The sequence below is a fragment of the Pleurodeles waltl genome, chromosome 4_2 (genome assembly GCF_031143425.1).
Source record: "Pleurodeles waltl isolate 20211129_DDA chromosome 4_2, aPleWal1.hap1.20221129, whole genome shotgun sequence".
NCBI lineage: Eukaryota > Metazoa > Chordata > Amphibia > Caudata > Salamandridae > Pleurodeles > Pleurodeles waltl.
Genome location: NC_090443.1, coordinates 347164593 through 347192023, shown reverse-complemented (window position 1 = coordinate 347192023; position 27431 = coordinate 347164593). Strand labels below are relative to the sequence as shown.

The window sequence follows — 27431 nt, the reverse complement described above, 5'->3', positions numbered from 1 at the left end:
GGATTAGTCCTATGCAAGACATAGTAACACTTATCCATACAGACCAGATTCACAAACCATTTTCCTCACTCGCAAATCTTTTTAAAGATCGTCTCAAAGACATTTAACTGGAGGCTTACGGCACAAAACTGCAGTTTTTAAATAAAATAAAAAAAAATCCGACATATAAAGTAGGGTTATTAGAAACGCTGTCAATTGCTCCCTTTCATCTGCTTATTTATTTAATAAACAGGTATAAAACGAAACCTAGTTAAGTTAAACACTGGTTATAGGAATGACATTTAAACTTATTAGAAGAGATTAATAGATAGCCAAATATCTACTTGAAATTTAATAAGATAACATTTGGCACAATCACAGATAAGCAGAGCTTCAGAAAATATCTAACCCTCTGCTGGTTTATACATAACCGACAAAAGGAACATTTTACAACAAGCACTTGACAAAGCCAATAGGCATTGCCTATGCAAGAGCTATTGGCACTGTCAATGTATTTTAGCTATGTTGTACAACAATGCGGCAGCTCTATATTGCTTGCAGTGTTGAACGTGTGATAGCGACAACAATGAGAGAGGGTAGGACGTGAAACCACGAGTGCCATGAGGCGGCCAGTGCTGGTTGAGTTATAGCACTTTTTTTCTGGCAGGAGGCAGGGGGCACGGAACAATGAGAGGAGGGGGGGGATGAAGGAGAGACGAGCAACAATGATGTAAGTGGATGTAAACAACTACGGTAGGGGGAGCAAATGACGGGAGTTAGAAGGGAGGCAAGCAGCAATGGCCAAGAAATAATGAGAAACCAAACCGAAAAAACAAGGAAGAACAAGCATTGGCACAGCCATAGGTCTCACCTATGCAAGTGCTATTGGCGATGGCAATGTGTTTTTGCCATATTGTATACCAAGGAGGCTACTGTTCAGCATAGCTAAAAGTAGTGTGGAGTGTCAGATTGGAGTGGGAGTAGGGTGGCATAGATTGAAGTAGGGAGTAAAGGAAGAACAGAGTCGTAGAGTGGAGGAGAGGGAGTACAGTGCTGTAGGGAGGAGTAGACTTCAGTGGCAGAGTGGGGTGGAGTGGGTTGACGTAGTGGGTTGGAGTGGATTGCCGCTGAGTAGGGGGGACTGGACTGCGGCAGAATGGGGGGATTGGACTGTGGTAGATTAGATTGGTGTAGAGTGGGGTGGATTTAAGTGGGGTAGAGTGGGGTTGAATGGAGTGGGGCAGCTTGGAGTGAGGTTTAGTGGAGTGGAGCTGGGTGGCTTCGAGTGGGGTGGATTAGATTGGGTAGGTTGGAGTAGGATGAGGTATATTAGATTTGGGTAGGGTGATTTAGATTGGGGTGGGTGGGTGAGTTTGGAGTGGAGTCCATTGGAGTTGGGTTGAGTGAGGTGAATTAGAGTGAACTGGAATGGAGCGGATTGGAGTGGGAGGGATTGATTGGACTGGAGTGGGGTGGAATGGACTGAACTAGAGAGGGATGGATTGGAGAGCGATGGGGTAGATTGGAGTGGGGTGGACTGGAGAGATGTGGACTGGATTGGAGTGGAGTGGGGTGGATTGGACTGGAGTAGGGTGGATTGGACTGGAGTAGGGTGGATTGGACTGGAGTAGGGTGGATTGTACTTGCGAATGGTGGCCTAGAGTGGATTGGATGGAGAGAGGTGGACTGGAATCTGTGGATTGCATTGTAGAGGGGTGGACTGGGTGGATGGATGGATTGGTTGAGGTGGATTGGAATGAGTGGGGAGGATTGTAAGTGGTGGATTGGGTGGGGAGGAATGGAAGGGGTGGATTGGAATGGAGTGGTGTGGATTAGACTGGAGTGGACTGGGTAGGGATGGGGCAGATTGGGTGGACTAAACTGGAGTGGGGAGGATTGATCTGGACGGATTGGACTGGGGTGAGGTGAAATGGATTGGTGTAGATTTTGTGGATGGGGTGGACTGGAATTTTTGGATTGGGGAGGATTGGAAATGGGTGAACTGGACTGGATTGGGGTGGATTGTGGTGGGGTGGACTGTACTGAAGTGAGGTGGGCAGGAGTAAGGTGGATCGTTTGAAGAGGGTGGATCAGAATGTGGTGAACAGGACTGGTGTGAAGTGAGGTGGGTTGAAAGGAGTGGATTAAGGTGGATTGGTGTGTGATAGGGTGGATTGGAGTGGTTGGAATGGAGTGGGGAGGATGGACTGGAATAGGGTGGGGTGGATTGGATTGGGATGTGTTGGGTAGAATGGATTGGAGTGGGGAGCAATGGATTGGAGTGGGGTAGATTGGAGTGGGTTAGAGTGGAGTGTATTGGCTTCGAGTGGGGTGGATTCGAGTGGGGTGAACTGAGGTGGATTGGAGTGTGGTGGATTGGATAGGAATGGGGTTGGTGCATTGGACTGGAGTGGGCAAATTGGAGTGGGTGGACTAGAGGGGGCAGATTAGATTGGAGAGGGGTGGACTGGACTATGGTGGGTGGGGAAAGGATGAGGTGGACTAGAGTCGGGTGGACTGGATTGAGGTGAGGCAGGTTTGAGTGGGGTGGATTGGGCTGGATTTGATTAGGCTGTATCAGAGTGGGTGGATTGGAAGGATTGGTTTGGGGTGGATTGGAGTAGAGTGGCTTGGATTGGAGTGGGTTTGATTTAGACTGGAGTGGGTTGGATAGATTTGGAATGAATGGGGTGGATTGGTGTGGGGTGGGGTGAGGTGGGGTGGACTACAGTGGGGAAGGACCGGACTGTGTGGAGGGTGGACTGGATTAGAGTGGATTGGGGATGTACTGAACGATTATGTGTTATTTCAGAAATTACACACAAGAAAGAAACAATGTTGCTCGCAAATATTTTAAAAAACAACAGCGTCATCTTTTGAGAACAGCTCCCATACCCAAAAAGAGAACAAACGAATAAGCAAAGTGAGAAAAAAAACTTAAAAAATAAAAGACAACTACAGAAAATAAAACTTTGCAATTTTGTTTGTCCTACTGGGCACGTTGTTGTCAGTCACAAGCCTTCTGTAACTAGACATTAACAAGCATTGGCAACACCAACAGGTCTCGCTTTTGCAAAAGCTATTGGTTTGCCAATGCTTTTTAGCCATGTTGTTACATAGCTGCTGTTCAGCATGGCTTAGGGTTAGAAGCATAGAAGAGAGTGGCATGAAGTGTTGTAGAGTAGAATGGTGAAGAATGGCATACAGTGTCATAATCTGGAGTGACGGTGTGGAGTGGCATAGAGTAGTGTGGACTGGTGTAGAGTGCACTGACGTAGGGTTTTACAGATTATAGTGCCGTAGAGTACAGTGGCATTAAACTCAGTGGCCTACAATGCAGCGCGCAGAATGCAGTGGTGCATAGTAGAGTGGAGTTGAGTGGAGTAGAGGACAGTGGCGCGGGGTACAACTGAGTGGCACAGAGCAGTGTCATACAGTGGAGTAGTGGCGTAGAGAGTACAGTATTACAGAGTAGAGTGTCAGAGTGCAGTGATGTGGAGTGGCATAGAGTACAGTGATGTAGAGCTCAGAGCAATGGTGTAGACTGCATTTAGAGTGCAGTGGCAAAGAGTGAGTGGGAGGAGTGGAACAGAGTGGGGTAGAGTGTAGTGGAGTAGAGTGAAGTTGCGAAGAGTGAAGGGGTGCAGGGTAGAACGCAGTTTTGTAGAGTGGCAGAGTAGAGGCATAGCATGAGCTGGTGTAGAGAGCAGTGGCATAAAGTGCTGTGGTGCAGAGAAGATTAGAGTGGAGTACTGTGGATTGGCATAGATATCATTGGGCACAAAGATGAGTGTTACAGAGTAAAGTGTACTGGCGTAGAGTGTACTGGCATAGAGTGCAGTGGCATACAATGGAGTTGTGCAGAGTAGATTGGTGTGGCCTAGACTGGAGTGGTACTTAGTACAGTGGCATAAAGTGGTGTTAAGTGGAGTGCTGCAGGGTAGAGTGGAATGGTGTGGAGTGATGCAGAGTGGAGTCTGCCATTACAGACAACACATTTTCAATTGAAATGATCATTACATTTGCACAGACATACAGTTTTACTAATAAAACTATACAGGGCATAGATGAATGAGTGGAAATTGCATCACCTTATTTAATGATTCGTTTTGATCATATTAAAGTATTTGTTTCTATCACACTTGAGAAATAACAAAATGTGTTTCATTTGTGCGTTCATAATTCTGAAATACTTATACAGTTCGTTTAAATCAGTGGTCTCCAACCTCTTCTGTAGCAAGCTACTTCTGATCTGCTTAAATCATAGTAAGCTAGTGAAGGCCAAAAAACGTAAGCAACAGTCCTACGGCCAACTTCATTGACTTTAAGCATAATGTCCATAGAGACAGTTAATATGGTTTAAACAAAATACTTTAGACTATGAGAGGGATGCCATGTGTATCAGTGAGAGCGTGGTCTTTGGGGGATGCATCTATGGGTGACAGAGCCTGTGTTGTATGTACTTGTGGCACAGGATATACCTTTCATCATATGTGGCACCGTTAAATGTACAACACAAACATACAGCCATTTTCTTTTTTTTAAAATGGGAGAAATTAAAATTTCAGGAAAATATTCCGCAAAAATGTAAAAAATATGGAACATTTCTTCTGCACTTTAAAATGTTTCCCACATATGGCACAATGTCTACTGGCCACTGGGAGCAAGTTGCCAGCTGTTTGTGAATGTGACAATTTCAAATGGCAGAAAATTCAAATGTAGAATTAACTCAATCATTAGGGTAACTTTTCATATTGAGTTGACAAGGACTTTCATTTAAGAGTTAAATATATCGGTTTTTCACCTCCGTGACACAGTTGCAGTCTGGGTCTTAAATATGCCCGAGCACTGCTCATTATCAGGCCCTGCTATCTGCAACTTGATAATAATAATGCAAAATAAACACAGACCTAACTTTAAAAGGTAAATGTGACCATGTGCTTATTGAAAAATGAACTCAGGGCCACCAAGCTACTTTATAGGTGTCTGGGACCTACTAATAGCTTGTGATAGACTTGTTGGAGAGACAGATTTAAATGTTGTTTGTGCTAGGAAAAAACTCGTTCCTGACCTCAGTATTCAGGAAGATTCTCACACAAATCCTCTTACTTTGAAGCCAGAGAAAGAAAAGTAAACAAGCACCCTCAAGACAGCACCTGACATTTGACCTCAGTCTTTGAATGCACACCAAATGTGACGAGATAAGATCAAGATTTAAAGGGCTGTTAACAGAAAGCGAGTTTGTGGAAAGCCACAAAGAGAGTTACAAACCACAAAACCAATTGTAATCAACAAGTGGAATGCATTCTTAGGTCAACTTTCTTAAAGACCCCAAGATATCTGTAGGCTGCGACCTAAAAAGAATAAAACAGTAAGCACCTCAATCACGTTTGGAGCAGCTGATGGGTACTAATTAAGTTGAACCAACCAGTGCTTGGTCCTTGCTCCACAGAAAGGAATGGAATGCTTGGCCTGCAGTGAAACATTATGAGCTGTTAAGAGTGCCACGCATGACAACAAATGGTAAGCAACGGGCAGGCTCCAAGCCCTTTTTTGTAACCAATAGTCTCTCTCAAGCAAGACCATGTGCTAGTGCATGCTATCGCAGGCTCAACCCTAAAAAAAAGCACTTCAAATCTGCAGAAGGACACTAATCAAATATTAACCTAGTCAGCAATAGGTCCATCCTCCACACACAGGAGAAATGTATGATGAGAAAGTGAAAAAGTCATGAGCTAACCAGTCAGAAGCCAGCTAATAAGAGGAACGATGAAGCTAACTAATGGCAATTAATGGAATGAATCTAAGCCCCTTTAACTTAACAAAAGATATTGCAAGTGACAATACATGCGCTGTCTCAGGCAAGACCTAAAAATATCAAGCAGGAAAATTGAAAACTGAGATATAAAGTGAATAATTATTCAAAGTTTATCAATAATCAAAGAAACTTCACTGCTGATGTCTATGTGAGGAAAGCCCTTAGACGACGACATCTCCTGAACATAAAACAGCAGAAATGTGTACAACAGCAAACAAGCATTGACACAGCCAATAATTTGGGTACTGCCTGCCAGCCTTTTGGTTTTCACAATGATTTGTTTTATAATTTTTTTTAATTTTTATAAAACTTTACTTTTAAGCAGCTGCCGGGCCTTTGCAAATGTGAACAAATAAACATTGGCTTAGAGGAAAGAAAAAAAGAAAGAAAAAAAAGATATAGGCCTCAGAAAGCATAATTTGCCACAGCAGTTTTTATCAAAGCTAACAACTTTGCATGGAGGTGCTCTTTGTGAAAGCATAATGTTGTCACTCCCAGTGAAGCTGGCCAATGGAAGACTAAAGGACAGCTGAATATCTATATATTTGTTCAGTAGCATCAAAAGGTAAAGGCTAACGCCAGACCTAAAAACAATGCTCTGAAATCTTGTGTGGCTATAAGCAAACCTACAAAAGCCAGGAAATGAAATCTGTTAAATAATACTTATACTTGGCACAAAAATCTCATGTAGCAACATGAACAAAATGTCATCAAAAGACTACAGCATTTGATGAAAACCTGAACATTTTTCTAAGACTGTATTACGGCTGGTCTTGTGCATTCCTTCCTCGTGATCTGTATACAATATATCACAATGTTTCATCAGCAGGCTTTGGGTTATCCCCATGAATAAGATTGTTTTGTTGCATGCCTTTCCATTAACATGGGCAAGTAAGAATAGTGGGTCTTGTATGCTATTCATTATAAGCATGTCTGAGCAATTGAGTCTATGGCTGGGAGAGGTGTGCACTCAGCTGCTGGGTACTCGCAGTTCTCTGGTTCCCTTCTGTTGTGATGATGGTCTTGCAAAGCAAAAGTGAAAGTCATCATGAAATATGTTCTGCTGCAGATTTGAATTAATTTATGAGGAGGGACATGGTGCGGAGTGGGGATTATTTTAGTAGTCCGCAAAGACAAATTTGAGGGTCTTCCTCAGAAAGTGATGACTGATGTACGCTTGCTTGACTGAGAGTAGCAGTATGGACTCGTCATCCCTCCTCTTACTACCCATTAGTTCGATCAATGAAATTAAAGCTCATATGTATGCTTGCGGGACCATGGGGGCAGAACAGATGTGGTCTAATGAAACTTAACTTTATTGAGTGTGTGTTGCATAGCAATTTGTTTTTTAAAATAGTGTTGCATGCTAGCAGCTGTAAATAACAGAGCTGTTTAGATTACCCAATTTGATGGAACTGAATTTTTGGACCCGAAGGATGGATCACTGAGTCTGTCTTAGTTGGCTACTTAGAATTTGACAGAATGAGGGCAGTGGTGATGGTGAGTAGTGCAAGACTGGGATGGTTGGGCATGCACTCTAATTGTATGGGACATAGCCTAGTGATTATGGTTGAGTAGTGTATTTACGTCCGCAGCAGATAACATCCATATTTTTTGAGAGTCACCCCAAGACCAGATCTTTCTGAGAAGAGCTTGGATGGAGATGGTGGTCACTACATGGGTCTCCTGGAAAGACAGGAGTTTTATCTTCTTGCAAATTATGCAGCATGCACAGGGTGAAACCAGAGACTAAGCTTTGTGTGCCTCATGTAGAGTATATTGCCCAGGGTGCTATACAACTATGTAGAAAGCAAGTTCACAACTTTGCAAAAGGTAAATACCTAGATATCTTGTATAAAGATGACCCCCTATGTTCCTCTGTATACAGTTTATAGGGGGCTCGGTTGAAACACACACAGTGGGTAGCAAAAGGCCATACACTGTGTGCGGTACATAGAGGATATGATCACAGTACACCCAACTATGCCCTATATAAAGTCCCAGTAATATTACTAGTACTGTCATTATGTGATGTCAATCCATGGTGCAATATCTGTTAGCATACGGCGTTGTCTGAGGTCATGTAAAGTGCGTTTTGGGGACAGGTGAATTTTTTCGTTTGTGGAGTATAACCATAGCTTACGTTTTACATTGAAATAGATCGCTTACATCAGTCCAATAATCACCTCCACATCACCTATTTTCCAAGCTTCACGCTGCACTCCTTTTGATCTATATTTAATTTCTATAAATTCAGATTTGCTCAATAGTTTTACACTTTGGTGTTCAGATATTTAAAACAAAAAATCTTACAGCTTTAAGAGTTAGGTCACATTGATAAATCAGTTCTCGAAGCTGTGTTAAAGCTTCACTTTTGAAGTTCTCCATATCGTTCCTCTTTTCTTCAACCTCTGAGACAAGGGTTTTATAATTTTCATTGGCCTCTTCAGCCTGCAAAAAAGCAAACAATAAAATAACATTTTTTGTTCATAGAAGAACTACACAACTTCTGGCAATGTTATACATTCAGTTTGTCCCAGGCTGTTATCTGAAACAGATACACAAAATGGTAGGGTATACAGGTCTGTTTTATATACAACTCCTAATAAGCAGATGTTGGTTTGAGAAGGTGCAATGAAAAGGAAGGCATATTTGTGAAAAACAAAAACCAGATTTTAGATTAGCTTCATACTTCAGAGTGGATGAGTTGACTTCACTCAGACATAACAATTTATTCAGGGATAAACCCAGTACTTAACACTGTTGTAATAAAGGACTATAGTATGTTTGCACTGCATGAAGCAGAATGTTTTAAATTTGGACAGTCGGGCAAATGGGTATAACTCCGAACACACCAAACAACATTCCATGATAGCTGATAGGAGATAGACATTCTAGGATTAAGAGAATATTTACAGTGACTAACTTCTATACTCCAGTGTTCCAACCCCACTGCCTCACGATCGAACATTCGAAAGCATTCAGCCAAAGGGAAGACAGCTTTCATAAAAAAGTTCCTCATCATGACTGGGCAACACGACGATGGAATGAGAATAAACATCTAGTGCATTGTGCACAAAAAGCAAGAGGCACAACACGTAAGGTTGCTGCAGAGAATGCCCTACAGAACAAGCACTACACTGAGCCTGAAAATGGTCAGGCGCAGGAAGCACTCCAAGAATTTAGAAGACAACTGCCAGTATGAGTGCTTTTGACACCCGCTCCCTGGGGTTAGGGCTACAGGAATATGGCATGCACCAGATGGCAGAGCGATGTGCAGGACTTATTAAGATCTATACTGAACTTGAGAACCCATCCCTCATCTAAACTCTGAGGGATGCTCTTAGTTTGCAAAAAAAAAAGTGCAAAAAGAACAGATGATGGACGGAATGCTGAACAATGCAAACATTCACCCCCAGTCACAAAGATCTGGGTTTAATCCATTGTTTTTTTTCTCACCACCCGAGTTTGGACCCAGCTATATGCAAATCAGTCTTGACCCTGTTCCTCATGGGAACAGTCCAGCCCGAACTGCCAAGCCAGGTCCTCCCTGGACCAGAAACAAGCATCCTAGGAACGATTTCAGGATATCACCCTTCATCAGCTAGGCTAGCTTGAATCTGGTGGCATGGCAAGCACGGGACCCACATCTGGGCATACCCTTCCCACTTGGGGCAAAAAATGCAAAAACAGATGCTGGACGGAATGCAGAACAATTCAAACATTCACCCCCAGTCACAGATCTGGGTTTAATCCATCAACGATATGGCTGGTTGAAACTGGGATGGCAAGCAAAAAAACTGATTAATTAAACCCAGAGCTGTGGCTGGGGGTGAATGTTTGATTTGTTCTGCATTCTGTCCGTTATCTGTTTTTTGCAAAAACAAAAGAAAACAAACGAAAAAAAGGGCACAAATGAATGGAGAAGGTGTGCCCTACTTCCTTATGTAATCCAATGCAGTGGGTGTATAACGGTAAATTGAAGGTAGAGCCACATTTAGTGTCAAATTGCAGATTTTGATGGAGAGTTGGAAAACTGGGGATTCGCACACCAACATATCTTCAGTGGATGACACCCTTTTTAACAAGTAACCCAGGCAGAAGTATGTGTTTCCCCTCAAAAATGACGGCACACCCAGAGTTCACGACACAAAAACCTGAACTCAAGCAGGCAAAAGAGAGAGCTATTAGCTTTGGCGATTTCTTTCAGCCATTTTGTAGAGCAGTGTGGCTTCTGTGTAGAATGGCTAAAAGTTAGAAAAAAGCAATACGACATAGCCCTGTGGTGACATGCATGCTGGGTACTGTAGCCTTGGTTTGAACCATTAAGACTAAAAGCAACTATTTGGTTGACAAAAGCCCAGGACTGGAGTGAGCTGGTCACCCTTTAGGTCATCTGATGTTTGTAATAGTACAAATGTGCGCACATAGCAAGAGGTGGAAGGGGAAATAAATAGGTGACTCTGCTCAGGTAAACAAAACACTAAGAATAGCAACCAAAGAGTAATATGGTCTGAATATTTTATGTCTGCCCTCTGATAACTATATAATTGATCACTGTAATAAAATATGAACATAATTTGGTAATTCTAATTAAAAGAAAAAAATCTGAATGCAATTACAACCCGACTGCACAGACCACATCTCTATGCAGTTATACTATGAATAACTCAAAGGAGATCTAAGTAGGATTCAACAGTGAGCCCTGAGAAAGCCATAGACTGGCAAGCTAGTACAGGATGAAATTCACAGTGGTTGGGCTTTGTCAAGAATCAATGAACTGTAACACCTGGACCACAGAAGGAATAAAATAAATAAATATATGTATATATTCACTTAAGAAACCAAAGTTTACAGGGACGTTATAGTTAGGTTCTGAATTTACTTGCACAAAACCAGAGAAATTCAGCAGTAATGGTTATCTCAAGTAACTATAACTCGTACCCAGGGTAACTATAACTTCTGTCTCTGCCATCAAGTTCTCATCAATTTTATTGCAAATATTGCAGTGATATCGATGATGTCGTACAAAATGTCATAACTGGTGTTAGTGATGTAAATACCAGTAAATGGCGAGTGTGCAAGTTTTAGTTACCTTAGGGCACAAGGTTTAATTCCTGTTAAATGTGCTTTGTTCCATAATGAACCATGCCATGCATATTAACCCAAGAAGAGGGCACTTTTTTTTTTTTTTTTAATCTCCAGGACCATGTGGGGGTGGGGTTGGAGGGGGAGCCTCATGTTCCCTGCAGTCCCTGCCGGCTCCCCACCTCCTACCGAAGCCGGCATTGCTCCTGCATGCAGGGGGCTGCTGGGAATGCAGCTCCCTGCATGCAGGAGCAATACTTTCATCTCTTTATTCCTCTTCCAGCAAGAGGGAGCATTGTGACACCTCCCTCTTGCTGGAAGCTGAGTGTTAGCTTTTGCTTGGTGGTGGTGGTGGTGGTGGTGGTGGTGGTGGTGGTGGAGGGTTGTCACAGCAAAAGGGTATCTCCCAATAGTGGGCACCTTGGAAAATAGCAGGAGCCGGACCTGGGTGGTTGCGATCCCCAGGGCCATTAATGGCTCAAGAAGGGGTGCCGCGCAGCCCCCTCCTCTCTTTTACATGGGCTGGCCCCAAGGAGGTGGTGGTCCCCGGGGCCAGCCAGAGGAGTTGGCTTCCTTCGGTCCCCAGAGCATGTGGCCCCTTGTAATAATTTTTTATTGGCCCCAGGAGGTGGTAGTCCACGTGGCTTCATACAGCCCCAGGAGGGGGTCCGTGTGGTCACCCTTCTTTGTAAGAAAAAGCCCTGGGGAGGCGGTGGTCCTGGGCATAAAAAAAGTCTCAGCTTTGCTCACCTTTTGTAAAGCCTCCTCTTCCAGACGTCTTCTTTTCTCCAGCTGTTTGCTGGATTCTTTCACAAGTCCTGCACTTGAGCTTAACTGCTCCTCCTCTGCACGAATGGTGCTGGACCTTGCCTTGTCGTGTTCGTCCTGGCGTTGGATGCTTAACTGCTTGGCTTTCCTTAGCGCAACCTCGAGCTCTTGCTGGAGGGAAATAAATGTATTCGCTCTTCAAAGCACTGAGAGAGATACTGGTCATAGTCAATTACATGCAAGAAAAAAAACTCAGGATTTTTTTTTTTTTTTTTTTTTTTTTACAAAGTGTACATCACTGATTATTCTTTGTAAAATGCTCCAAATGGTCCATTTTCCCCTTAATCGAAATTGCCTTACACACCATTTTTTTGAGCTCCCGTTGCCAGAGATCTTTGATTTCTTTTCTTAGTTTATCTAATTCACTCCTTCTTCCTTGGACAGGCTGCAAATAGAAATGGAAATTGTCTTTTTTTGGGAGGGGGCAGGTCATTCAAGATTGTTTTGAAGCAAACAAGTCAACCACGAGAGAGCATAATACACAGCTGAGAGCTTGCTTACCTGCATGAATTTGTTGCTTTGCAGAGCTGCTGTGGTTTGCAACAAAAGTTGGCTGTTTTCCACGTCATTTTCAAAAGCCGAGGTGAATAAAGACTGAAAGGGCATGTACTCCTTGAAATCAAAACATACAAATAGATCATGCACATTGGCCTTGCTGTAGCATTTTAAACTGAGTTCAGTATTACTTCATTGCTCGAAAAACAAGAATTTGTACGGTGCCAGAAGCACACGAGTAGCAGAAGTAAATGCCTTAATTAAATAAAAAATGGTTTTAAGGCATACGAAAGTTCAAGTTGAGAAAGTTCAAAAATGAAGCAGATGGCAGGATACTCTCGACGTAAAACATTCACATAAAAGTTAAAGTTTCCATTCTGATTAAGGAATGCACTAGCCAAATCTAAAACTTGTAGTAAAGTTCAATTTCATAAAACTCTGCACAAGCACACTCACCTGTGGCCCCACAATAACTTTGGCAGCCTCTGCCATTTTTGCAAAGTTTTTGGCACAATCCAACTCTATAGAACAAAAAAAAGAGAAGAAAATCATGGTAAGAACAAACATGTAACAAACACTAGCTTAACTTCAGTTCTCAAGACATTAATGATTTGAAAGCATATACTACAAAGATCAGACCTTTTCATCTCCCAAACATGAATTTGCTTCAGTTAATAAGATGAAATGGCCACCTCTTTAGAAATCTCGTTACCAACGGTCTGTAAAGCAAGCCTGGTGGAATTAGCCCTTGTCAAAGCCAATTAGTTGCCACACAGAGCTACTCACCCAAGCTCAGCCTTTTTTCCACCCAGGCCAACACATCCTTGGTGTACTTCGACCATGCTTTGGCGTAAGACAGAGCAGCTTCAATCCCACTGTCGTTTCTCAGGAGCATGTTATCAACCTCTTCCGCTCGAAGATGTCCTAAATACAGAACGGGATATAATGAAGGAAGAAGAGAAACTTGGGGAAAGGCCGAACTTCACCGAGAACATCTAGCGTTCAGTTTCTTCACTGAAACTTGACACTAAATAGGTCTAAAGGGGGTTTCTAATCTTAAAATTTTAAACTGCTTCTTGGGCAGCGCGTGCAGTCCGGATACGGCTCTCATTAACAGAAAATATGAATGTACGTTCCTTAGAAAGATATACATAGTTTACTTGAATTCAGAGCTGTAAGAGCTACATCGTCACGTCCCCTCGGCCTCCCGTCTGCTGCTTGCGTTGCTCCACCGAGTATGAAAAAATATACAGCATACAATAACTCAGTAGTCACTAGGACTGGATATTAGGTGCACCTCTGCACGTTGCAGTCCATCTGTTCCACTGCTGTTTTTCTTTTATTATTTTATTTCTGAAAAAGTGGCTGCTACTTGCGGCCGATATCAAAGTGAACAGTACATGTGCTCATACTGTCCGTCAACTGGGGAATATTTACAGAGTGCTTTACCTGAAAGTGAGTAAAATTTAGCCTGCATGCCACAAAAGAACTCATTCTTTCAAGCTGAATGTACCTTTAATTTGGGAAACAAGTAATCGGACACCAAAATAATCGTGGTCATAATGTACCTGGAGTCTCATCCCTTTCATGTATGGATCCTGAGGATTCCTCCACAGAGATGTTTTCAAAGGACTGCAAGGAAAAAACGCAGTACGAGAATGCAGTTAATATAGCAAGGTATATATCAACTATGCAATAACATGAAATCGTTCAATTATTTCCTTCTTCTAAGCCATTTTAGAACAGGATTATCTTTGCAATATAAAGAAGAATTGGAAAAGCCAACAGGGCTGGTTTGCATCCCAAGACCTGATTAAAACAAACAAAAATAAAAAGACGGTTTTCTGTAAACAAACATATAGTGCACGTTTGAGATGTAAAACAGTCACTCATGTAAAAAAGACACAGGGGGCAGAATGATGCACCAAATAGCCAATAGCATGACCTGAAATATATACCCCTTTGGGTAGAGTCAAAGATCACTCTCTATATATATATATATTTTAAAACACTGGAAAAAATATACCTGCGGCGGAACTGTCAAGTCAGACCTAAAAGGGACATATGGCTTTCTCCTTTAAAAATTGGTTAGGCTAACAGGCAGCCAATAAAGTAAGTGGACTGTGTGGACGTTAAAGCGGAAATTATTGAGATCTTCTGGCCCAGAGTCCCTCTCCAATATGCTTCACAAGCCTGCAGTTCAGTTTGTCCGAAAAACGATGGCCACTGTGCGTTTCAGATCGTCTTTAGTGACAATAACCTAAAAGGGGGTATTTGGGGGAGGGGGAGCACACACTTACAAATTCTGGACGGCAAAGTCACAGAGTAAGGTAAAAGTCTCACTTTCATGTTTTAAATGTAATTTTAAAACTTAGCTGCCACTGTGTGACTTTCTGCCCTCTTTAAAATGTGTTTTGTAAAGGAGATAAGACTCCCGTGAGCTGTTACAGTTAACTTGCTAAATGTGAACAGTTTAGACATAAACCTTACTATGATGCAGTCAACACCAAGTAAAGGACTGGAATTATAATTGAGATTAACATCCACATTTAAATTTAGAGATTACAAAGATCTAATAACCTATACAAAGACAGACACCACACACAGTCTCTCTCTGAGAAGACTGTTTACATCAACAGACCTCGGTATTAGTATACAAAAAAGTACTTAACCACCATACAATTCAAAGAATTGAGATCGGGTCTTTTCAATTTGAACATCACTTTCTCGATCTGTGCGAGGCTGCCAATGACCGTAAATAAAGTCTCAGTATCCAATCTAATAGGGAGTCGTTCGGTTCCTAACAATCTGTTTTTTGCCACTGTAATACCAAGTAGTGGCCCAACATCTGCTTTTGTCCAATTGGGCTCAGTGAGGCATTATTATTAAAAGGGCTTTTTTTTTTTTTTAACATTCGTTCAAGATAATTTCAACATCACTCCAAAAGACAATTATGAAAACTGTGCAATCTATGTTTAGCCCACTGACAGGGTTTGTATCAACACGTCCTTTCTAACAGTTTGGATGTACATTGTATTATTTTGTATTCTGTAGGCCATCTTATTTTCGATGTCGTTTGCTCTATATTGTCCTGTTAAAGATAGTTTATGGTACGTGTGCTGCACTTAAGTAATAAAAAATAAAACATTCAAAGACAGTGGTGTAAATATCAATTTAAAGTACAAACATTAAAAACTAGACATAAATACATATATATTCTTCTAATGTGCCTTGCACAACTCTATCCATAAGGTCCCAACATTTAGTCTCTGGTTAAGTTAGTTGAGCTAACAGGTAGGAAACAAAACGTCAGCCCGGTTGGTGTGAAAATATACTGAGTTTTACAATGGCGCACAAGTCAACTTTGCTGCCAATCAAACATAACTCATGGCGTAACCTTTAACTTCGGAATGTTTGCAGTTTTCATCCATAGACGCATTTATTCTCTCCAAGCTAGCACACCATCACTCCCTCATCCTGGACCATATCAAGGCAGTGTAAGGAAATGCCTCCTTGGCATGGTTGCCCCCTGACTTTTTGCCTTTGCTGATGCTATGTTTACAATTGAAAGTGTGCTGAGGCCTGCTAACCAGGCCCCAGCACCAGTGTTCTTTCCCTAACCTGTACTTTTGTATCCACAATTGGCAGACCCTGGCATCCAGATAAGTCCCTTGTAACTGGTACTTCTAGTACCAAGGGCCCTGATGCCAAGGAAGGTCTCTAAGGGCTGCAGCATGTCTTATGCCACCCTGGAGACCTCTCACTCAGCACAGACACACTGCTTGCCAGCTTGTGTGTGCTAGTGAGAACAAAACGAGTAAGTCGACATGGCACTCCCCTCAGGGTGCCATGCCAGCCTCTCACTGCCTATGCAAGTATAGGTCAGTCACCCCTCTAGCAGGCCTTACAGCCCTAAGGCAGGGTGCACTATACCATAGGTGAGGGTACCAGTGCATGAGCATGGTACCCCTACAGTGTCTAAACAAAACCTTAGACATTGTAAGTGCAGGGTAGCCATAAGAGTATATGGTCTGGGAGTTTGTCAAACACGAACTCCACAGCACCATAATGGCTACACTGAAAACTGGGAAGTTTGGTATCAAACTTCTCAGCACAATAAATGCACACTGATGCCAGTGTACATTTTATTGTAAAATACACCCCAGAGGGCACCTTAGAGGTGCCCCCTGAAACTTAACCGACTGTCTGTGTAGGCTGACTAGTTCCAGCAGCCTGCCACACTAGAGACATGTTGCTGGCCCCATGGGGAGAGTGCCTTTGTCACTCTGAGGCCAGTAACAAAGCCTGCACTGGGTGGAGATGCTAACACCTCCCCCAGGCAGGAGCTGTACTACCTGGCGGTGAGCCTCAAAGGCTCACCCCTTTGTCACAGCCCAGCAGGGCACTCCAGCTTAGTGGAGTTGCCCGCCCCCTCCGGCCACGGCCCCCACTTTTGGCAGCAAGGCTGGAGGGAACAAAGAAAGCAACAAGGAGGAGTCACTGGCCAGTCAGGACAGCCCCTAAGGTGTCCTGAGCTGAGGTGACTCTGACTTTTAGAAATCCTCCATCTTGCAGATGGAGGATTCCCCCAATAGGGTTAGGATTGTGACCCCCTCCCCTTGGGAGGAGGCACAAAGAGGGTGTACCCACCCTCAGGGCTAGTAGCCATTGGCTACTAACCCCCCAGACCTAAACACGCCCTTAAATTTAGTATTTAAGGGCTACCCTGAACCCTAGAAAATTAGATTCCTGCAACTACAAGAAGAAGGACTGCCTAGCTGAAAACCCCTGCAGAGGAAGACCAGAAGACGACAACTGCCTTGGCTCCAGAAACTCACCGGCCTGTCTCCTGCCTTCCAAAGATCCTGCTCCAGCGACGCCTTCCAAAGGGACCAGCGACCTCGACATCCTCTGAGGACTGCCCCTGCTTCGAAAAGACAAGAAACTCCCGAGGACAGCGGACCTGCTCCAAGAAAGGCTGCAACTTTGTTTCCAGCAGCCTTGAAAGAACCCTGCAAGCTCCCCGCAAGAAGCGTGAGACTTGCAACACTGCACCCGGCGACCCCGACTCGGCTGGTGGAGATCCAACACCTCAGGAGGGACCCCAGGACTACTCTGATACTGTGAGTACCAAAACCTGTCCCCCCTGAGCCCCCACAGCGCCGCCTGCAGAGGGAATCCCGAGGCTTCCCCTGACCGCGACTCCTTGAATCCAAAACCCGACGCCTGGGAGAGACCCTGCACCCGCAGCCCCCAGGACCTGAAGGACCGGACTTTCACTGGAGAAGTGACCCCCAGGAGTCCCTCTCCCTTGCCCAAGTGGAGGTTTCCCCGAGGAACCCCCCCCCTTGCCTGCCTGCAGCGCTGAAGAGATCCCTAGATCTCTCATAGACTAACACTACAAACCCGACGCTTGTTCTAACACTGCACCCGGCTGCCCCCACGCCGCTGAGGGTGAAATTCCTGTGTGGGCTTGTGTCCCCCCCGGTGCCCTACAAAACCCCCCTGGTCTGCCCTCCGAAGACGCGGGTACTTACCTGCTGGCAGACTGGAACCGGGGCACCCCCTTCTCCATTGAAGCCTATGTGTTTTGGGCACCACTTTGAACTCTGCACCTGACCGGCCCTGAGCTGCTGGTGTGGTAACTTTGGGGTTGCTCTGAACCCCCAACGGTGGGCTACTTTGGACCAAGAACTGAACCCTGTAAGTGTCTTACTTACCTGGTAAAACTAACAAAAACTTACCTCCCCCAGGAACTGTGAAAATTGCACTAAGTGTCCACTTTTAAAGTAGCTATTTGTCAATAACTTGAAAAGTATACATGCAATTGAAATGATTCAAAGTTCCTAATGTACTTACCTGCAATACCTTTCAAACAAGATATTACATGTTAAATTTGAACCTGTGGTTCTTAAAATAAACTAAGACAAGATATTTTTCTATAACAAAACCTATTGGCTGGATTTGTCTCTGAGTGTGTGTACCTCATTTATTGTCTATGTGTATGTACAACAAATGCTTAACACTACTCCTTGGATAAGCCTACTGCTCGACCACACTACCACAAAATAGAGCATTGGTATTATCTATTTTTACCACTATTTTACCTCTAAGGGGAACCCTTGGACTCTGTGCATGCTATTCCTTACTTTGAAATAGCACATACAGAGCCAACTTCCTACATTGGTGGATCAGCGGTGGGGTACAAGACTTTGCATTTGCTGGACTACTCAGCCAATACCTGATCACACGACAAATTCCAAAATTGTCATTAGAAATTGATTTTTGCAATTTGAAAAGTTTTCTAAATTCTTAAAAGACCTGCTAGGGCCTTGTGTTAGATCCTGTTTAGCATTTCTTTTAGAGTTTAAAAGTTTGTAAAAGTTTGAATTAGATTCTAGAACCAGTTGTAGATTCTTAAAAAGTATTCCAACTTTTAGAAGCAAAATGTCTAGCACAGATGTGACTGTGGTGGAACTCGACACCACACCTTACCTCCATCTTAAGATGAGGGAGCTAAGGTCACTCTGTAAAATAAAGAAAATAACAATGGGCCCCAAACCTACCAAAATACAGCTCCAGGAGCTTTTGGCAGAGTTTGAAAAGGCCAACCCCTCTGAGGGTGGCAACTCAGAGGAAGAGGATAGTGACTTGGAGGAAAATTCCCCCCTACCAGTCCTATCTAGGGAGAACAGGGTCTCTCAAACCCTGACTCCAAAAATAATAGTCAGAGATGCTGGTTCCCTCACAGGAGAGACCAACACCTCTGAAATCACTGAGGATAACTCCAGTGAAGAGGACATCCAGTTAGCCAGGATGGCCAAAAGATTGGCTTTGGAAAGACAGATCCTAGCCATAGAGAGGGAAAGACAAGAGATGGGCCTAGGACCCATCAATGGTGGCAGCAACATAAATAGGGTCAGAGATTCTCCTGACATGTTGAAAATCCCTAAAGGGATTGTAACTAAATATGAAGATGGTGATGACATCACCAAATGGTTCACAGCTTTTGAGAGGGCTTGTGTAACCAGAAAAGTGAACAGATCTCACTGGGGTGCTCTCCTTTGGGAAATGTTCACAGGAAAGTGTAGGGATAGACTCCTCACACTCTCTGGACAAGATGCAGAATCTTATGACCTCATGAAGGGTACCCTGATTGAGGGCTTTGGATTCTCCACTGAGGAGTATAGGATTAGATTCAGGGGGGCTCAAAAATCCTCGAGCCAGACCTGGGTTGACTTTGTAGACTACTCAGTAAAAACACTAGATGGTTGGATTCAAGGCAGTGGTGTAAGTAATTATGATGGGCTGTACAATTTATTTGTGAAAGAACACCTATTAAGTAATTGTTTCAATGATAAACTGCATCAGCATCTGGTAGACCTAGGACCAATTTCTCCCCAAGAATTGGGAAAGAAGGCGGACCATTGGGTCAAGACTAGGGTGTCCAAAACTTCCACAGGGGGTGACCAAAAGAAAGGGGTCACAAAACCTCCCCAGGGGAAAGGTGGTGAGACAGCCAAAAATAAAAATAGTCAAGAGTCTTCTAAAGGCCCCCAAAAACCTGCACAGGAGGGTGGGCCCAGAGCCTCTTCACAAAACAATCCTGGGTACAAGGGTAAAAACTTTGATCCCAAAAAGGCCTGGTGTCGAAACTGTAGTCAGTCTGGACACCAAACTGGAGACAAGGCCTGTCCCAAGAAAAGTTCCACTCCAAACTCCAATCCAGGTAACACTGGAATGGCTAGTCTCCAAGTGGGATCAACAGTGTGCCCAGAGCAAATCAGGGTCCACACTGAAGCTACTCTAGTCTCTGAGGGTGGGGTGGATTTAGCCACACTAGCTGCCTGGCCCCCTAACATGCAAAAATACAGGCAGCAGCTCTTTATTAATGGGACAAGTGTAGAGGGCCTGAGGGATACAGGTGCCAGTGTCACCATGGTGACAGAGAAACTGGTTTCCCCTGGCCAATACCTGACTGGAAAAACTTATACAGTCACCAATGCTGACAATCAAACTAAAGCACATCCCATGGCAATGGTAACTTTAGAATGGGGAGGGGTCAATGGCCTGAAACAGGTGGTGGTCTCCTCAAACATCCCAGTAGACTGTCTGCTTGGAAATGACCTGGAGTCCTCAGCATGGGCTGAGGTAGAACTAAAAACCCATGCAGCCATGCTGGGTATCCCTGAACTGGTGTGTGTAAAAACAAGAGCACAATGCAAGGCACAGGGTGAAAAAGTAGAGCTGGAGTCTGGAAAAATGGCCCAGCCTACCAAGAGAAAAGGAAAGTCAGTTGGGAAACCAACTGCAACACAGTCAGAAAAAGAGAACCTCTCTTCTCAGGAAGAAGTTCTGCCCTCTGAGGGAACTGAGCCTTTGGAGCTTGAACCTTATCAGGTTGAGCTCTTGGGCCCAGGGGGACCCTCAAGGGAGGAGCTGTGTAAGGGACAAGAAACCTGTCCCTCTCTTGAAGGCCTTAGGCAGCAAGCTGCTGAAGAGTCCAAGGGCAAGAAAAATGGAACACATAGGGTCTATTGGGAAGATGGACTCCTGTACACTGAGGCCAGAGACCCCAAACCTGGTGCCACTAGGAGAGTGGTAGTGCCTCAGTCGTTCAGAGAGTTTATTCTGACCTTAGCCCATGATATTCCCCTTGCTGGGCATTTGGGACAAACCAAGACGTGGGAGAGGTTAGTCAACCACTTCTACTGGCCCAATATGTCCCAGAAGGTTAAGGAGTTTTGCCTCTCCTGCCCCACCTGTCAATCCAGTGGTAAGACAGGTGGGCACCCAAAGGCCCCCCTCATTCCACTTCCAGTGGTGGGGGTCCCCTTTGAAAGAGTGGGTGTGGACATAGTTGCTCCACTGGAACCTCCCACAGCCTCAGGAAATATGTACATCCTAGTAGTAGTGGATCATGCTACTAGGTATCCTGAAGCTATTCCCCTTAGGTCGACTACTGCCCCTGCAGTAGCCAAGGCCCTCATTGGTATCTTTACCAGAGTGGGTTTCCCTAAGGAGGTGGTGTCTGACAGAGGTACCAACTTCATGTCAGCATACCTAAAACACATGTGGAATGAGTGTGGAGTGACTTACAAATTCACTACACCATACCATCCACAAACTAATGGCTTAGTTGAGAGATTCAACAAGACATTAAAGGGCATGATCATGGGGCTCCCAGAAAAACTCAAAAGGAGATGGGATGTCCTCTTGCCATGTCTGCTTTTCGCTTACAGAGAGGTGCCACAGAAGGGAGTAGGATTCTCACCCTTTGAACTTCTGTTTGGTCATCCTGTAAGGGGACCACTTGCTCTTGTTAAAGAAGGCTGGGAGAGACCTCTTCATGAGCCTAAACAAGACATAGTGGACTATGTACTTGGCCTTCGCTCTAGAATGGCAGAGTACATGGAAAAGGCAACCAAAAACCTTGAGGCCAGCCAACAGCTCCAGAAGTTTTGGTATGACCAAAAGGCTGCACTGGTTGAGTTCCAACCAGGGCAGAAAGTCTGGGTTCTGGAGCCTGTGGCTCCCAGGGCACTCCAGGACAAATGGAGTGGCCCTTACCCAGTGCTAGAGAGGAAGAGTCAGGTCACCTACCTGGTGGACCTGGGCACAAGCAGGAGCCCCAAGAGGGTGATCCATGTGAACCGCCTGAAACTCTTCCATGACAGGGCTGATGTGAATCTGTTGATGGTAACAGATGAGGATCAGGAGGCAGAGAGTGAACCTCTCCCTGATCTTCTGTCATCAGACCCAAAAGATGGCTCAGTAGATGGAGTGATCTACTCAGACACCCTCTCTGGCCAACAGCAAGCTGATTGTAGGAGAGTCCTACAACAGTTTCCTGAACTCTTCTCCTTAACCCCTGGTCAGACACACCTGTGTACCCATGATGTGGACACAGGAGACAGCATGCCTGTCAAAAACAAAATCTTTAGACAGTCTGACCATGTTAAGGAAAGCATCAAGGTGGAAGTCCACAAGATGCTGGAATTGGGAGTAATAGAGCGCTCTGACAGCCCCTGGGCTAGCCCAGTGGCCTTAGTCCCCAAACCTCACACCAAAGATGGAAAGAAAGAGATGAGGTTTTGTGTGGACTACAGAGGGCTCAATTCTGTCACCAAGACAGATGCTCATCCAATTCCTAGAGCTGATGAGCTCATAGATAAATTAGGTGCTGCCAAATTCTTAAGTACCTTTGACTTGACAGCAGGGTACTGGCAAATAAAAATGGCACCTGGAGCAAAAGAGAAAACAGCATTCTCCACACCTGATGGGCATTATCAGTTTACTGTTATGCCCTTTGGTTTAAAGAATGCCCCTGCCACCTTCCAAAGGTTGGTGAATCAAGTCCTTGCTGGCTTGGAGTCCTTTAGCACAGCTTATCTTGATGATATTGCGGTCTTTAGCTCCACCTGGCAGGATCACCTGGTCCACCTGAAGAAGGTTTTGAAGGCTCTGCAATCTGCAGGCCTCTCTATCAAGGCATCCAAATGCCAGATAGGGCAGGGAACTGTGGTTTACTTGGGCCACCTTGTAGGTGGAGGCCAAGTTCAGCCACTCCAACCCAAGATCCAGACTATTCTGGACTGGGTAGCTCCAAAAACCCAGACTCAAGTCAGGGCATTCCTTGGCTTGACTGGGTATTACAGGAGGTTTGTGAAGGGATATGGATCCATTGTGACAGCCCTCACTGAACTCACCTCCAAGAAAATGCCCAAGAAAGTGAACTGGACTGTGGAATGCCAACAGGCCTTTGACACCCTGAAACAAGCAATGTGCTCAGCACCAGTTCTAAAAGCTCCAGATTATTCTAAGCAGTTCATTGTGCAGACAGATGCCTCTGAACATGGGATAGGGGCAGTTTTGTCCCAAACAAATGATGATGGCCTTGACCAGCCTGTTGCTTTCATTAGCAGGAGGTTACTCCCCAGGGAGCAGCGTTGGAGTGCCATTGAGAGGGAGGCCTTTGCTGTGGTTTGGTCCCTGAAGAAGCTGAGACCATACCTCTTTGGGACTCACTTCCTAGTTCAAACTGACCACAGACCTCTCAAATGGCTGATGCAAATGAAAGGTGAAAATCCTAAACTGTTGAGGTGGTCCATCTCCCTACAGGGAATGGACTTTATAGTGGAACACAGACCTGGGACTGCCCATGCCAATGCAGATGGCCTTTCCAGGTTCTTCCACTTAGAAAATGAAGACTCTCTTGGGAAAGGTTAGTCTCATCCTCTTTCGTTTGGGGGGGGGGGGTTGTGTAAGGAAATGCCTCCTTGGCATGGTTGCCCCCTGACTTTTTGCCTTTGCTGATGCTATGTTTACAATTGAAAGTGTGCTGAGGCCCGCTAACCAGGCCCCAGCACCAGTGTTCTTTCCCTAACCTTTACTTTTGTATCCACAATTGGCAGACCCTGGCATCCAGATAAGTCCCTTGTAACTGGTACTTCTAGTACCAAGGGCCCTGATGCCAAGGAAGGTCTCTAAGGGCTGCAGCATGTCTTATGCCACCCTGGAGACCTCTCACTCAGCACAGACACACTGCTTGCCAGCTTGTGTGTGCTAGTGAGAACAAAACGAGTAAGTCGACATGGCACTCCCCTCAGGGTGCCATGCCAGCCTCTCACTGCCTATGCAAGTATAGGTCAGTCACCCCTCTAGCAGGCCTTACAGCCCTAAGGCAGGGTGCACTATACCATAGGTGAGGGTACCAGTGCATGAGCATGGTACCCCTACAGTGTCTAAACAAAACCTTAGACATTGTAAGTGCAGGGTAGCCATAAGAGTATATGGTCTGGGAGTCTGTCAAACAAAAACTCCACAGCACCATAATGGCTACACTGAAAACTGGGAAGTTTGGTATCAAACTTCTCAGCACAATAAATGCACACTGATGCCAGTGTACATTTTATTGTAAAATACACCCCAGAGGGCACCTTAGAGGTGCCCCCTGAAACTTAACCGACTGTCTGTGTAGGCTGACTAGTTCCAGCAGCCTGCCACACTAGAGACATGTTGCTGGCCCCATGGGGAGAGTGCCTTTGTCACTCTGAGGCCAGTAACAAAGCCTGCACTGGGTGGAGATGCTAACACCTCCCCCAGGCAGGAGCTGTAACACCTGGCGGTGAGCCTCAAAGGCTCACCCCTTTGTCACAGCCCAGCAGGGCACTCCAGCTTAGTGGAGTTGCCCGCCCCCTCCGGCCACGGCCCCCACTTTTGGCGGCAAGGCTGGAGGGAACAAAGAAAGCAACAAGGAGGAGTCACTGGCCAGTCAGGACAGCCCCTAAGGTGTCCTGAGCTGAGGTGACTCGGACTTTTAGAAATCCTCCATCTTGCAGATGGAGGATTCCCCCAATAGGGTTAGGATTGTGACCCCCTCCCCTTGGGAGGAGGCACAAAGAGGGTGTACCCACCCTCAGGGCTAGTAGCCATTGGCTACTAACCCCCCAGACCTAAACACGCCCTTAAATTTAGTATTTAAGGGCTACCCTGAACCCTAGAAAATTAGATTCCTGCAACTACAAGAAGAAGGACTGCCTAGCTGAAAACCCCTGCAGAGGAAGACCAGAAGACGACAACTGCCTTGGCTCCAGAAACTCACCGGCCTGTCTCCTGCCTTCCAAAGATCCTGCTCCAGCGACGCCTTCCAAAGGGACCAGCGACCTCGACATCCTCTGAGGACTGCCCCTGCTTCGAAAAGACAAGAAACTCCCGAGGACAGCGGACCTGCTCCAAGAAAGGCTGCAACTTTGTTTCCAGCAGCCTTGAAAGAACCCTGCAAGCTCCCCGCAAGAAGCGTGAGAGTTGCAACACTGCACCCGGCGACCCCGACTCGGCTGGTGGAGATCCAACACCTCAGGAGGGACCCCAGGACTACTCTGATACTGTGAGTACCAAAACCTGTCCCCCCTGAGCCCCCACAGCGCCGCCTGCAGAGGGAATCCCGAGGCTTCCCCTGACCGCGACTCCTTGAATCCAAAACCCGACGCCTGGGAGAGACCCTGCACCCGCAGCCCCCAGGACCTGAAGGACCGGACTTTCACTGGAGAAGTGACCCCCAGGAGTCCCTCTCCCTTGCCCAAGTGGAGGTTTCCCCGAGGAACCCCCCCCTTGCCTGCCTGCAGCGCTGAAGAGATCCCTAGATCTCCCATAGACTAACACTACAAACCCGACGCTTGTTCTAACACTGCACCCGGCTGCCCCCGCGCCGCTGAGGGTGAAATTCCTGTGTGGGCTTGTGTCCCCCCCGGTGCCCTACAAAACCCCCCTGGTCTGCCCTCCGAAGACGCGGGTACTTACCTGCTGGCAGACTGGAACCGGGGCACCCCCTTCTCCATTGAAGCCTATGTGTTTTGGGCACCACTTTGAACTCTGCACCTGACCGGCCCTGAGCTGCTGGTGTGGTAACTTTGGGGTTGCTCTGAACCCCCAACGGTGGGCTACTTTGGACCAAGAACTGAACCCTGTAAGTGTCTTACTTACCTGGTAAAACTAACAAAAACTTACCTCCCCCAGGAACTGTGAAAATTGCACTAAGTGTCCACTTTTAAAGTAGCTATTTGTCAATAACTTGAAAAGTATACATGCAATTGAAATGATTCAAAGTTCCTAATGTACTTACCTGCAATACCTTTCAAACAAGATATTACATGTTAAATTTGAACCTGTGGTTCTTAAAATAAACTAAGACAAGATATTTTTCTATAACAAAACCTATTGGCTGGATTTGTCTCTGAGTGTGTGTACCTCATTTATTGTCTATGTGTATGTACAACAAATGCTTAACACTACTCCTTGGATAAGCCTACTGCTCGACCACACTACCACAAAATAGAGCATTGGTATTATCTATTTTTACCACTATTTTACCTCTAAGGGGAACCCTTGGACTCTGTGCATGCTATTCCTTACTTTGAAATAGCACATACAGAGCCAACTTCCTACATTGGTGGATCAGCGGTGGGGTACAAGACTTTGCATTTGCTGGACTACTCAGCCAATACCTGATCACACGACAAATTCCAAAATTGTCATTAGAAATTGATTTTTGCAATTTGAAAAGTTTTCTAAATTCTTAAAAGACCTGCTAGGGCCTTGTGTTAGATCCTGTTTAGCATTTCTTTTAGAGTTTAAAAGTTTGTAAAAGTTTGAATTAGATTCTAGAACCAGTTGTAGATTCTTAAAAAGTATTCCAACTTTTAGAAGCAAAATGTCTAGCACAGATGTGACTGTGGTGGAACTCGACACCACACCTTACCTCCATCTTAAGATGAGGGAGCTAAGGTCACTCTGTAAAATAAAGAAAATAACAATGGGCCCCAAACCTACCAAAATACAGCTCCAGGAGCTTTTGGCAGAGTTTGAAAAGGCCAACCCCTCTGAGGGTGGCAACTCAGAGGAAGAGGATAGTGACTTGGAGGAAAATTCCCCCCTACCAGTCCTATCTAGGGAGAACAGGGTCTCTCAAACCCTGACTCCAAAAATAATAGTCAGAGATGCTGGTTCCCTCACAGGAGAGACCAACACCTCTGAAATCACTGAGGATAACTCCAGTGAAGAGGACATCCAGTTAGCCAGGATGGCCAAAAGATTGGCTTTGGAAAGACAGATCCTAGCCATAGAGAGGGAAAGACAAGAGATGGGCCTAGGACCCATCAATGGTGGCAGCAACATAAATAGGGTCAGAGATTCTCCTGACATGTTGAAAATCCCTAAAGGGATTGTAACTAAATATGAAGATGGTGATGACATCACCAAATGGTTCACAGCTTTTGAGAGGGCTTGTGTAACCAGAAAAGTGAACAGATCTCACTGGGGTGCTCTCCTTTGGGAAATGTTCACAGGAAAGTGTAGGGATAGACTCCTCACACTCTCTGGACAAGATGCAGAATCTTATGACCTCATGAAGGGTACCCTGATTGAGGGCTTTGGATTCTCCACTGAGGAGTATAGGATTAGATTCAGGGGGGCTCAAAAATCCTCGAGCCAGACCTGGGTTGACTTTGTAGACTACTCAGTAAAAACACTAGATGGTTGGATTCAAGGCAGTGGTGTAAGTAATTATGATGGGCTGTACAATTTATTTGTGAAAGAACACCTATTAAGTAATTGTTTCAATGATAAACTGCATCAGCATCTGGTAGACCTAGGACCAATTTCTCCCCAAGAATTGGGAAAGAAGGCGGACCATTGGGTCAAGACTAGGGTGTCCAAAACTTCC

The 27431-nt window shown here is 45.0% G+C and overlaps 1 protein-coding gene across 4 annotated transcripts in view; it reads right to left on the bottom strand.

Annotated features, from left to right (window-relative positions):
- ARHGAP29 (Rho GTPase activating protein 29) overlaps positions 1 to 27431 on the bottom strand; it is a 279984-nt gene that overhangs the window by 77453 nt on the left and 175100 nt on the right. For all 4 annotated transcript variants that reach the window (XM_069231416.1, XM_069231415.1, XM_069231417.1 and 1 more), the window contains exons 6-12: positions 13777 to 13840; positions 12995 to 13132; positions 12665 to 12729; positions 12215 to 12325; positions 12018 to 12098; positions 11636 to 11824; positions 8111 to 8248 (exon numbers count right to left, since the gene is read on the bottom strand). In XM_069231416.1, the coding sequence (XP_069087517.1) occupies positions 8111 to 8248; positions 11636 to 11824; positions 12018 to 12098; positions 12215 to 12325; positions 12665 to 12729; positions 12995 to 13132; positions 13777 to 13840 (786 nt within the window). The remainder of the gene's footprint in view (positions 1 to 8110; positions 8249 to 11635; positions 11825 to 12017; positions 12099 to 12214; positions 12326 to 12664; positions 12730 to 12994; positions 13133 to 13776; positions 13841 to 27431) is intronic.